A 13,222-nucleotide genomic window follows, 5' to 3' on the forward strand; every position below is an offset into this window, starting at 1 on the left:
TTTTTTGGGTTTTTTTTAGTGAAAATTATGGACAGAACAAAACTAAGGGAACTTCTAAGTATAACACCTTCGATTTGGTTTAATTGATGAAGGAGCAACCCTGAATAAATTATTGGCGGGACCCTTCATATCATGGAACACGGAATAGGAGGTTATTTGCAACATAATTATACTAATAGCTAACATTTGGGTACTTGTGCAAGGCACCATTTAAAGTGCACTGTCTTATTTAATCCTCACAATTATGAGATAGGAACAACAGTATTTTTATGTTGCATTTTACAGCTGAAAGAATTGAGGCATGGAGTTCAATAATCCAATGTGACCTTGCTGCTCCCATCACAGATTTGAATCCAGGTGCTTAGGTTTAAAAGTCAGTGGTCTTAACCTCGAAGCTTTAAGTGATTGGTGTCCCCAAGAAAGCAGAACCTCACCTCATCTCAGCTTGTGACCCTGATGGATTCAAGACATCTTTTTTTTTTTTAAGAAGGTTTCAGTTCTTTATGTTAATTTCTTTTCCCTTCAGCAAGTGCTCACTGCTTACCTGCTGTGTGCAGGGAGCTCTTCACACTGACAGCAGCCAGTGTAACAACATGGTAATCATCCTAAACTGACAGAATATCTACTGGCATTAGCTTTTTCTAATAGGAGCCATATGCTTTAGTGGCATTATCTCACTGAATTCCTTTGTTCCCACTCAACATTTATTTTGAAAATTTTCAAATATCCAAAAGTTAAACAAATGGTAAAATGAACCACATATACTCTCCACCCAGATTCAACAACTAATGTTTTTCCAATTTGCTTTACCTCCCCTGCCCCATTTCTCAGTCTCTGTACATGTACATACTTTCCCTCCTCTCAATCATTTGAAACTAAGTTGCATGCATCATGATACTTTACAAGTTGTCACACACACACACATATTTGAAATTCAAGTAACAGTCAAATTTTGATTTGGTATACTAATGAGCCATTTTTGCAAATGATTTATAAATTTCATAAGACCAATCGGAATTCACCTTCAATAAACACATGTGGGGTGAATAATCATTTTGGAGGTTAGTATTTTCATTAGTCTTACACAGTTTTCTCAAGTTATCTTTGATTCTTTCTAGGCCTTCCCGCATTTACTGCTTTTTCACTGCTATACCATGCTTGTATACTGATTTACCTATAATAAACATATAATAAAATATATAGGAAATAAAATAAATATGCACTAAGTACAGTATAAATATTAGACTTTTTTCATGTGTAAAGAACAGAGAGAAAACAGAGAAGATTTAAAAGCTCACACTCAGGATCACCTTTATATCTCTTAAACTTTGGACAGGACATTATTTTCATATATATTAAAAGCCAAATCAAAGTTTCCAATAGAATTTATGAAAAAGCTTATTTATTGCCTCTGGTAGTTTTGTTTGTAAGTAATGAAAATGGGACATTTGTTTTTTCTATTTTTTGCTATTTTTTCCTCTGGTTTTTGTGAGGAAATGATTGCATTTCTTTACATTATTAGATTAAAGCTAAATACATTACACTTTCAACAAACTATTTTATAATTTAAGATTTAAAGGTCATACATTGTTTTTCAGCAGGCAAGCCATTGCTGTAGAGTTGAAGTGTAGGTCAGGTTTCATTTTTAAATGCCTTTGGACAGATCTTTTCCTGATAATTGGAGAAATGGTCTCTGAGGACCAATTTCACCTTGTGGCTGGGAACCCCAGCTGGATTCAGAGTCCAGTGATATCACATTGAATAATAACTACTGGAAAAAGTCCCCTTTTCTTTGGTGCAGCTGGCAGTGTCAAAATCTGTCCTCCAGTTCTGTATATATTTTTCTATAGAAAGATATTGAAAGAGTGAATTTTTGGTTAGGAAATGCATTATGTTCTGTATTATTAAGATAATACATGAAAAAAAAAAAACCAGGAGGGTGTATATTGGCCAGAATTAGCCAGTGATTTGCACATATGTAGATATATTGGAAACTGCAGGATTTCTTAAGCATACACTGCTGTCCTTATTTGTTAATTCTTTTTCCTCACAAAATGAAAAACACTGCTGCTTTTAAAATTTGTTGTTGAATCATAAAGCCATACCTGTGGTTTCACATGGGTTCTCTACATATTATGTTTGGTACTTAACTATTTTGGATCCTTCTTTTAGTTTTACCTTTGACATGGGTGGTATTGTTCAACGGTGTTACAAGCTGCAGGTATTTTATATTAGGAAAATGATGTCCAACTGAAACCACTGTATATAACTCAGGTCCTTTCCCTCATCAGTTCTCAAATATGTAACTTCTTCAGTTCTCCCAAATTTCAAAAAGGGATATAAAACTATATCTGTAGAAATGAATTTCTTTCTATTAACTACTGGTTTTTATTTAAATATCCATGGAATAAAATTTATGCCTGACCTTTTAAAAATGCATGATTACCTAGAATGTTAAAACCTTGCTATTTAAAAATTATTTTAAAGTAGAAAAAAAAATGAAGTGATCTTTATGTAAACTCAAGAAGAATTTCACCTAGTCTTTAACTGGTAAACATATGAAATATCTGACTGCTTGTTCTTGAAGCGAAGTTTAACAAACATTTCTTATCGTTGGCACCCCCAGGAGATTCAGAGTCGAGGGATATCACATTGAGTACAGTGGGCTCATTAAGAAGTTTAACCCACAGTCCCTGTGTTGCTAATCAATACTCCATAAAGCCTGTTCAAGACTGCAGTGGTTAGTTCAGGGCCCCCATAGAATTTAGTAATAAGAGATCCATTCAGCCTTTCTTCTCTAACTTCCAAAAGCTATAATTTCCCCTGGAATTAGATGAAATGGTCCAAAGAGAAAATAAATACCAGGTTAATGTCTTGAGCACCTTTTCTAACCAGCACACTAAAGTTAAGTCACTGCTGAACCAACTGGTAAATCTAGCTGTATGAGTGCACCTTTGTACTACTCTTGAATCTTTCCTACAGTTTGAAATTATATCAAAATGTAAAGTAAAAAAGGTACCATTGATACTCTTGGGGATGATGAAAGAAGGACTAAAAAGATACTGGAAAGAGAAAATTCTAATAAATGAAAGAAAAAATTCCAAAGAAATCTGAAAACTTGTGTTGAATTTGATTCACTTCCTCATTCAAAGCTATGGCAGTAATACTAGACATGGTAACTCATCAGTTGAACAACACACACACAGACACACACAGACACTGAGAATATTGACTCTCTACAACAACTCCACAATCATCACGTTGTGAGTCAACAGTCTTTACCTTTTGGAAATATAAATAACAACAAATACAATTCTCAAAATCCTTTCCAGGGACAAAGCGCATCAAAGGTGGTTCTTTAATTCTTGTAACAGATACATAATGTTTTCTATTCTTTTTACTTATAAAGATTCAAACAAAGCTTCATACGATTCACATTTTAGAGGGACGGCTACAAAAGGACTTTGTTCAGAATTAGTTATATATAGATATTATATTTGCCTTTGTCTCCAGAAAATTTTATCCATTGGCAAATCCATTCACTTTTTCATTTTATAAATGAGCTTATAGGAACTGAACTTGAGAGAAGCCTTACCTTGATTGCTCTACCTCACAGTTTCAGTTTGAAACTTTCTAGGTTTGGTTCACTCTTAACGTCACTAACACTGCAGTGGACATGGCACCATCCTCTTTAGTGGCATTTAAACCACTTCCAGAGAGTAGCACTGACATAAATACACTACCAAATGTAAAACAGATACCTAGTGGGAAGCTGCTGCATAACATAGGGAGATCAGTTTGATGATGGGTGATGACTTAAGGGCTGGGATAGGGAGGTTGGGAGGGAGTCACAGGAGCGAGGGGTAAGGGGATATATGTATAAATACAGCTGATTCACTTTGGTGCACCTCAAAAACTGGCAATACAGTGCTGAAGCAATTATATTCCAATAAAGAGCTTAAAAAATAAAATAAAAAATAAAAATAAACCACTTTCAGTTCTAGTCAGCTGTGTATCCCTCTGCCTGCTCCATTAGGGCAGGGACCATGTGATCTCATTTCTGTTGATGAATTATTGTGAAAGTGTTTTACTTTAGATATCTGAAGTATTTTCATTTATAATTATTCAGTAGAAAGAGACAATCAAAGAAATCCCATCTTTGAGGATTTAAAAATCTTGTTGGTGAATATATTGATTGCTTGGGCTTTAGAAGATGTTTACAATTTATTTCAAATAAAAAAAAAACTGTGCCTTTGCCCTGAAAACTGACCTTCAATACTAAATCCTCACCTGAAAGAATGGCTAAAATAGACTTCACCCTTTAGAAATCCATGCCCTTGATTAAAGGGGTGGCTGATTGTGAGAGAAGGTTCTCTACAAACTCTTGATGGCCAGCTTTAGGGGCAACCTCAGCAGTTCCTATACATTTCTTTCTGTGCTCACTTAAAGTCCTGTTGTCCATGAAGAACAGTTTCTTACTTATCCAGCCTATTTACTTCACTGTTTACCATTTTCCATTAACTAAGCTGAAAAGGAAATTAGCAGCTTTATTTTTGGCTGCTCTAGAGTGAATGCGCATGGGCTAAAAATGAGCATTTCTGAGGCACTATCAAGTGCCCTTAAAAACTTGTCAGGATAGTGTGGGAAGTTCTATTTTAAGTGAGGTAAACAGCTTTCTGCAGCTTGTACACTGGTTAGCTCACATTAAGAAAACTTGAAAAGGAAAAAAAGAACTTTCTTTTGTAACGAAAAGAAGCAATTCTTAAGGTGTTAATGGTTTAAAATGAACAGAAGATACACTCTGATCAAAGGAAAAGTTGCTTACTGGCAAAAATAGTATTTCAAACTATTTTTTTATTGTGTTTACTCCTTACTTTGAAAGAGGAGGCATGCCTCGCTCAACCTATAACTTTTTTTTCCAGGTTAAGACTATTCTGTGTGTGTGTCTCTCTCTAAAAATGAATGTGGGTTCTCATTTTAATACAAATGAACTATGACTGTTTTTAAAGGTGTCTGTGGTTCTAATTCAGATACTGACTAGCTGTGTCCTAATTCTCTTCCATTTCTTTTAGCTCTAACACTCAGGAATTTTGCAAGTCGAGTATCTTTTAATCAGTGTTTCCTTTATTTATCTCTTTTCTTTGTAACCTAATTATTTTTTCTTGAAGGTGCCGTGCATATATTTTAATGGGTCTTTCTACGTTAATATTAATACTATGGGAATTATGACTAGCACAGCATAGGCACTTAATACTTCAGACTGTGATTTTTATTAGGAAAAATTTTTTTTCCATATAAGCATAGAGTCCATAAGTAACATTATATGGGAGGATAATGAGACACGCTAATTTGATTCTAATTTAGTCAGATGGAAAGGGGAAGGGGGTAAATTTATATGCGGAAAGCTTTGTCATGTATTTCAGTATAGTATTGAACCTGAACTTATTATTGTGGTATCCTTTAGGGTATATATAAGTGCCCATGGTATGAACAGATGAGGCAGACTTTGCCAAGTCAGCATGAGGCAATGTTCTTGTTTTCATTCCCCATTACCAACCAATGCTGGCCTCCTAGACAGCTTCCCCAATTCCCCATTCCAGCTGTAGCCTTTCACTACTCTCTTAAACACTTCCCATGGCAGCCACACTGTTCATGAAGGGCCTGCATTTCTGTCTCTATCCATTGACTGCCAGCCTGTTCTAAGACCAGTCTGTCCTCAAATACTTCCTTCTCTCTGAGGCCTTCTCTGACCACCCCACCAAATTCACCTCCTGTGAACCTCTTTAGCAATTTTAACTTTATCACAATACTGAGACACATTAAGATATTCTTGGGATGCCACAATGGAAAATGAACAAACTTTTTGTTTTTTATTTTCCTTGACCACGGAAATAATACTGTTTTGTTATCCATTCTTCCCTTTCCAGATAACCAAGCTGAAAATAGATAGTAACCCTTTTGCCAAAGGATTCCGGGACTCCTCCAGGCTCACTGACATTGAGAGGTAATGAGAATTTTCTGTTTACTTTTTTTCCCAGATAAGATAAAGAGAAGCACTAGTTTGTAAAAGCACACTCCTTTCAACACCAAAGAGCCATAACCTTACTGTATATGGTCTCCAATACTCTGTATAGTCTAGTCTCCAGTTCTCTGTCCCACCTTCCCTTCCAGTTATAAACCCTGTACATTTGCAGCTGCTTAAGCTCTGACAGCTGCTGCAGCTGGATCTATTCTATACTCCATTTCTGAGTAAAGTGGTTTTCTTTGGACAGGACATTTATTCAACCGTAAAAAATAGGGATTCTTTGTTATCAAAGACTCAGTTCTCTTGATGATATTAAGTTTCATGTCTTGAGTGGCAATCTGCAGAGAAATAGAATCAGAATAGCCTTTGCCTTCTGAAATCGATATATTTGCTAACATAAAGACTATAAAGGTAGTTTGGAATTTTGAAACAAGGAGAAGCAGTTTAAATCAAGGTACCTATTTTACCTACAGCATAGACTGCTTATATTTAATAGCAAAGCTATCAGATCTCAGAACCTTTAAGTGATAATCATGTGCCTGTAATTTACCCCACTTTTTACTTAATTAAAATGGTTCACACAGTGTGAGACTATGTGATGAGTAATGACATCATATTGAGATGCACAGTTTGCCCAATATGTCAAAAAAATTTTTTTTTTTCAAAGAAAAGATTTTTCAACCTAACTATTTCTGTCCCTTACTATGCAACTTTCTGTACTTGTTCTGTTTTGTTTTGATTTTGGTGAGCACATTTAAGTTCTATTCTCTTTGTAAATTTGAATTATATAATATGGTGTTATCAGCTATCGTCACCATTTTACACATTAGATCATCAGATCTTATTCATCTTCTCTATTTAATCTTCTATGTGGCCTGGAATCTTTATTGACAGGTGGGGTACACTACAATTCAGCCCTCTGGTTTATTTTATCTCCAAATCTTTGTGTGATTTCCTGACCAACTGCTACAAGTTTCTGCCACATTCTTTGTTACCTACCACATGGTCACACGTCCTAACCTCAGCACTTCTCTTCAACCTGTCCTGCCAACTCAAATTAAAGGATAATTACGTGTTTTAGCAACATCTGTCTGATCCTTCTCTCATCCTTCCCAAATGGCCGAGCACAGGGGTGTGGTTTTGATTTGGGGGAACAGATATAGAAGCTCCGTGGGGAGGCAAAGAATCCAGCAGGAGAGACTGAAAGTTGGGCAGGCATTTGAGTAGAAAAGACTGATTATTTGGAGAGTTTGACAAATGGTTGGGGGTATTGAGATCAGGGAAAGGAACTTGAGCTTGTGGTTGAAAATCCACTGCAAAATGCAGAGAGATGGCAAGGGGGTAACTCTTAGATTCAGTGGGACACAGGCATGCATGCCAATAGGCCATAAGACCTAAGTCATGAGAACGTGGTATCAGCAGTGTGGGTGACAAAGGAGTCCATTTCCAAAGGCCTCTCCCATTTAGGCGTGGCCTTTTTTATCTCCTGTTTCTGGAGTGCCAGAGGCACTGATTCATACTGGTTTATGCAAGTGGGATTATAATAAGTGAACTTATTCTCTGCTCTAGTCAGGTGTCAGGCAAGAATGAAGACAGTGGGGCAGTGGGGCAGTCGTGATATATTTTTATAGTGGACATCAGATCTTCTGTTTCAAATCAGGGGGTAAGCATGGTAGATGAAGACAAAGTCACGGGTCAGAGTCCCAGCTCTGCCTTTTCCTGGTTGACTGATTCTAGAGAAGTCACCTCAACCCTGTCTGTTTCCTCATCTAGAAAATGGAGAAAATAACCCTGCTCACTTCAGAGGTTTATTATGAGAACCATGTAAGATGACATTTATGAAAGCACTAAATCTAAAAATGTATAACAATTATATTTTATTAGATGAGAATAGTTCTACCCCATTTAAGCTACTTTTAATAGTCTTAATAAACTACTCCTAGAGTAAAAATAGCCCCTTTAGTTGGACCTGTACTCATGAGAGACAAGTACCCAGAATGACTGCCCTTTAGAGTCATGGATTTGATAACGCATGCAGTCACATTTTTTACTTACTGAATAAACATCCTGATGTGGGCAACATTCATATGTACATGAAGCTAAGAAGCTTTCAGTGGTCCGAGGGCCAAGAGAGCATCTTATGTGACTAGTTGCAAGTTTGCAAGATGACCTAAGTAGTGTGAAATTGGCCAAGGTTTTGGATTTCATTTCCAGGTATTTAAGTCTGAATTTTTTCTAAACAGCCTTTGGGGATGGGACAAATCAGATCAATTGATCTTTGGAGACCTAAAGAAATTAAGTTAGTCTGGAGTCAGTTACTGCACTAAACCATCTAGTAATTGAATTGCTCCTTGTAACTGATTGAAAACAGCCCTATTTGTAACAATATAGAGAGCTTTTTTAAAATAAGAGATCTGAGAGAAAAACACATCTTTTTATGACATGATGACAGAAATTGCACTTTTCTAACCTAATTGAATATGATGTTATAAATATGTGACCTTAATGATTTCAAGTTTCCTGTTCCAGATTTACAGCTACTGTGTGGGACACCCAAACAAAAATGCCTTTAGGATTGGTTCTGTTTGTCTTGCACCTCTAAACTCACAGTGTTATTCTTGCTACATCTGCACAAGCTTTGAGGATACTCTAAAAGGCATTCTGGTTTACTTGCTCTCATTTTGAGATTCCATTTAGATACCTGAATGTCTCACGTACTTCACGTGTAGCCTTACTCCCAGGGACAGCATCTCCCTCATTTGTAAAAGGAAACTCATTAGCAGAAGTAGAAAGTATTTTCATTAGATGCTTTGTACACATACCTACAGTGGACAGCTAAAACGCAAAGCAAAAGCTTAAAGGGATTTCTTAACATAATCTCATTTATAGTTACTTAGGTTCAGGGTAAGAATTATCTGCTGGTGCCATATGATAGGTAACTTACAGACAGTCTATCAGCTGGTGTTTTTCTTTTGGGGGGAGGGAAGGGGCACTTTGTATAGTAAGTGAAGGCATGGTATTACTTTTGAGAAAGGAGAAATGAGTATGAACATATTTAAATGTTCAAAATTAAGTTTCTTCTCTTAGCTTTTTGTTTGTTTGCTTTGTTTTTTACAAATAGAGTTCATGCTTTTTGCAGAAAAATACGGACAAGCAAGAAAAAGAGCATAAAAAAAGTTAACAAAATCCCATTCACTCAGAGATAACCACCAGGAAAAACTCATTATATATTCTTCCAGATACTTTCCTATGCACATATGAACATTAGCTTCCTTTGAAGGTTACCACGCATGCTATTTTTAATCATTTTTTCTCTTAATATCAATAGGTATATGTCTGTAGTATACTTTTTAATGGCTTCCTAATTTTCCATTGTGTACAATAATTTATTTGACAAATCCTATAATGTTTAGGTTTCCCACTCTTTGTTATTACAAACAGTGCCAGGAGGTAAAATGTATATCTTTACACATATTACTTGTTAGTATTATCGGATAAATACTAACAAAAATGCTGTGTAAAAAGGATATACATTATTTTAACCATAATGTTATTTTTAATTGTTAAATTTTGGGAAAACCTAAATGTTCAACAACAGGAGAATGGTTTAATAAACTTTTATAGTCATGCGATGGGATTTTAAAAATTGTGGTAAAATATGCATTTTGACCATTTTTAAGTGTATAATTCAGTGGCATTAAGTACATTCACAGTGTTATGTAACCATCACCAAATCCATTTCCAGAATGTTGCCAACATCCCAAACAGAAAATCGGTACCCATTAAAACAGTAACTCTCCACTCCTCCTCCTCACAGCCCCTAGTAATGTCTGTTCTACTTTCTGTCTCAATGAATTTGTGTAGTTTAGGTACCTCATATAAATGGAAAGATATACATGTTTTAAAGGCTGTTCATATATACTGCCAAGTTTCCTTCAAGAAAGATTGTCCATGTCATGGTCAAGAGTGTCTATTTCTTTGTGCCCTTGTCAAACATGATCATCATCTTGTTATCTTTGCTAATTCAATAGGTGAAAATTTGTGTTTTTCTTTTGTTAAAAAAAAAATTTGTACGAAAATCTGAATTTTTCTTTTGTGAATTGACCTATTTATGTCCTTAACCCATTTTTTTTCTTTTGGATTGTTCATCTTTTCTCTTATTGATCTATAAAAGCTATTTATTATTAATATTTTTATTGTTCATATATGTTGGAATCATTTTACTAGTTTGAAATTATATTTTTGTTTTTGATAAATAGAATATTTCAGCACCAAAGGTATTGTTCTCTTTATGATTTCTATCTTAAAAAGATTCTCTACTCCAAAATTACATAAATATGTAAATATTCAACTACAGATTTCTATCATTTTATTGCTTCCTAGGTTTTTATTTAAATACTTAATGCACGCAGTATTGATTTTGTATAAAATATGAAATAAATGTCATATATTTTTTATAAGTGGCCCCAATACTATATATTTTCTAACATATTCCTTTCCCAATTATTTAAAATTCCCTCTTTATCATATACTAAATTCTTACCTATAGTTTTTTTTACAGTGTCTTTATTGATCTGCCAGTTGCTATAGTTTTTGTAAGTTGGTATAATACATAAATATTTGATGATAGTTAGACATCTGATATGATGAACTCCAGACCTTTGTACTTGTCGTTTTCAAATTTTACTGACATTCATTGACATTTATGCTTCCAGTCTTTGGAATCATTTTGTTCAGTCTTCCCAAAAAATGTCACTGGAATTTCAATTGGGCTTGTGTTGAATTTATATAATAATTTGGGGGAGAATATATCTTTACAGTATTGAGACATCTAGGGGTATGTCACATGTTTGTCTTTTTTACTGAAACTCCTTCTTATGTTCTTTAGAAGTTTTGGTATTTTCAAGTTTATAAGTCCTACACCATTTCTTAGGCACAGAGCTAGGTTTACTAGAGCTACATTATCCAGTTCAATAGCCACTGGCCACAGACGGCTAGTGAGAACTTGAAATGTGGCTATTCCATATTGAAAAGTACTCAAAAAGAAAAAAACCAAAATCAAAAACCAAAAAACAAAAGAACCAAACACTGATTTTGAGGGTTTAGTATGAAAAAAGACTGAAAATATCTTAAGAATTTTAGAATATTGATTACATGTTGAAATAATATTTTGGAGACATACTGGGTTAAATAAAACACTAAAATTAATTTCACCTGCTTTTTAAAAATGTGACAACTACACTATTAAAAATTACGTGTGTGGCTCACATTACCTTTCATCTAGCGTGTACTAGAGAGTATTTTTCCCCTCTGGGGAGAGGGCCTCCTTTTGAAAATAGACTTTTTAATTAGAAATCTGTCTAGTCTGTAAAAAGCTATTGATTCCTATATGTCTTTGGCATCCTGCCATTTTACTGAACTAAAAAAAATTAGTTTTAATAATTTTTCCTTTTAGTCTCTTGAGTTTTCCACTTAGACTGCTATATCATTTGCAAAAATGATAATTTTATCTTTTTCTTTCTAGTATTTATGCTTTTAACAATGTCTTTCTCGTTTTATTACACTAAAATTTCCAGAACACTATAAAAAAGTAATGGTAACAGTCAACATTTTTCTCTTGTTCTTGACTTATTTAGTTTATGCCTCTAATGTTTTATCATTATATATGGTTTTCATTGGCTGTTGGTTTCAGATTGATATTCTTTATCATGTTGAGGCAATACTCTCCTATGCATAAATTAAGAATTTTTTGCTATCCTGAATGTTAATTGAATTTATATTAAATGCTCTTTTAACATCCACTGAGACAACTTTATTTTTCTACTTTTAAATAACAATATGATTAATTCTAGTTATATTGCCTATGTTGAGCCATCCTTGTATTTCTGGAATGCATCCTATCTGGATCTTATCTGTATTTCTTGTAATACATTGCTGGATTTAATTTACCCATATTTTATTTAAGACCTTTTTGTATCAGTCTTCATAACAGAGATATACTTTGTTTCTTCTTTCCTTCTCTGTGAGTTTTTGGTATCAGGTGTCTGCTAGTTTGAATGAATTGAAATATCTTCCTTTTTACTGTTTGATCTGTTTAAATCCAAAGAAGTGATACTTTACGGTCTTGCCCATAAATTCATCTGGGTGCAGTATTCTTTTGGGGAATACTTCTTTAATTTCTTAGTTTGCTCCATAGTTTATCAGTCAAAATGAGCATTTACTTCTATCCCATTTAATGCATGTCTTGATTTCTACTTTGTCTAATCTTATATTGCTATACCATTTTTTGCTTTTATTTGCCTTTTATTTTTTAAAAATCTTTGTCCCTTCAGCAATAGACTCCTCTTTCCCTTGCATTATCAAACAAATATCTTGACATTTCTTTCATTAAGTAAAAAACCACCTTCTCTTGATGCCATGTGTCTCCTGAGTTGCTGATTCTCCCAGTTTTCTACTCTTTCTAATAGTAAAGCTCCTTAAAATGAGTTGTGTGTGTTCTCTTCCCAGTTCCTCTCTTCCCTTTGTCTTTTCTACCCTGTCTTTCAGGGTTTCACCCCCACTGTCCCACCAGTCCACCCCTTGTCCAGGTTACCAGTGAACTCCCATTGCTAAGCCCAATGGTCAATTCTTAGTCCTATCTTACTTCACCTATTACCAGAGTTTGACACTGTAGTTTATTCTTTCCCTTTTTTCCTCTTTGCCTCTAAGACCTCTCACAATCTCTGGTTTTTATTTTACTCCACTTTACTTTACGCCATTCTTTCTCCATCCCCTTGTTGGTTCTTCCCCTTTCCTCCATCTGTAAACAGTAATGTGTTCCAGGCCTTAGCCCTTGGGACCTCTTCCCTCATCCCCTTCCTGGGTGATATGACCAGTTTCATGCCTTTAAATGCCATTATATGCTGACTGCTATCAAATTTACATCTCTGGTTCTGGCCTCTCTAGAGTCAAAGCTCTGGCTATTTCTTTTACTTTTTCCTCTCCCTTAAGAGTACCTCAAATTTCACAAATCTATAACAGGATGCCCAATCACACTCTTCTACACCTGCTCTTCTCCTACAGTTCTCTTCTCAACTACATCCTTCCCATTGCTCCAGCCAAAAGACTGGGAGTCACCCTTGCTGGCTCCTCTTTCTCTCTCACTTTCCACATACAGTCAACTAATCCTTCAAACTATATCCAGAGGACTCCAACTAC

At 35.0% G+C, this 13,222-nt stretch overlaps 1 protein-coding gene across 1 annotated transcript in view; it reads left to right on the forward strand.

The window, feature by feature from the left end:
• The window catches only part of TBX20 (T-box transcription factor 20), a 50,671-nt gene that overhangs the window by 14,899 nt on the left and 22,550 nt on the right, over positions 1 to 13,222 (forward strand). The window contains exon 6 of the mRNA XM_057732017.1: positions 5,928 to 6,004. Within this exon, the coding sequence (XP_057588000.1) occupies positions 5,928 to 6,004 (77 nt within the window). The remainder of the gene's footprint in view (positions 1 to 5,927; positions 6,005 to 13,222) is intronic.

This window comes from Hippopotamus amphibius, chromosome 4 (assembly GCF_030028045.1).
Source record: "Hippopotamus amphibius kiboko isolate mHipAmp2 chromosome 4, mHipAmp2.hap2, whole genome shotgun sequence".
NCBI classification, from domain to species: domain Eukaryota; kingdom Metazoa; phylum Chordata; class Mammalia; order Artiodactyla; family Hippopotamidae; genus Hippopotamus; species Hippopotamus amphibius.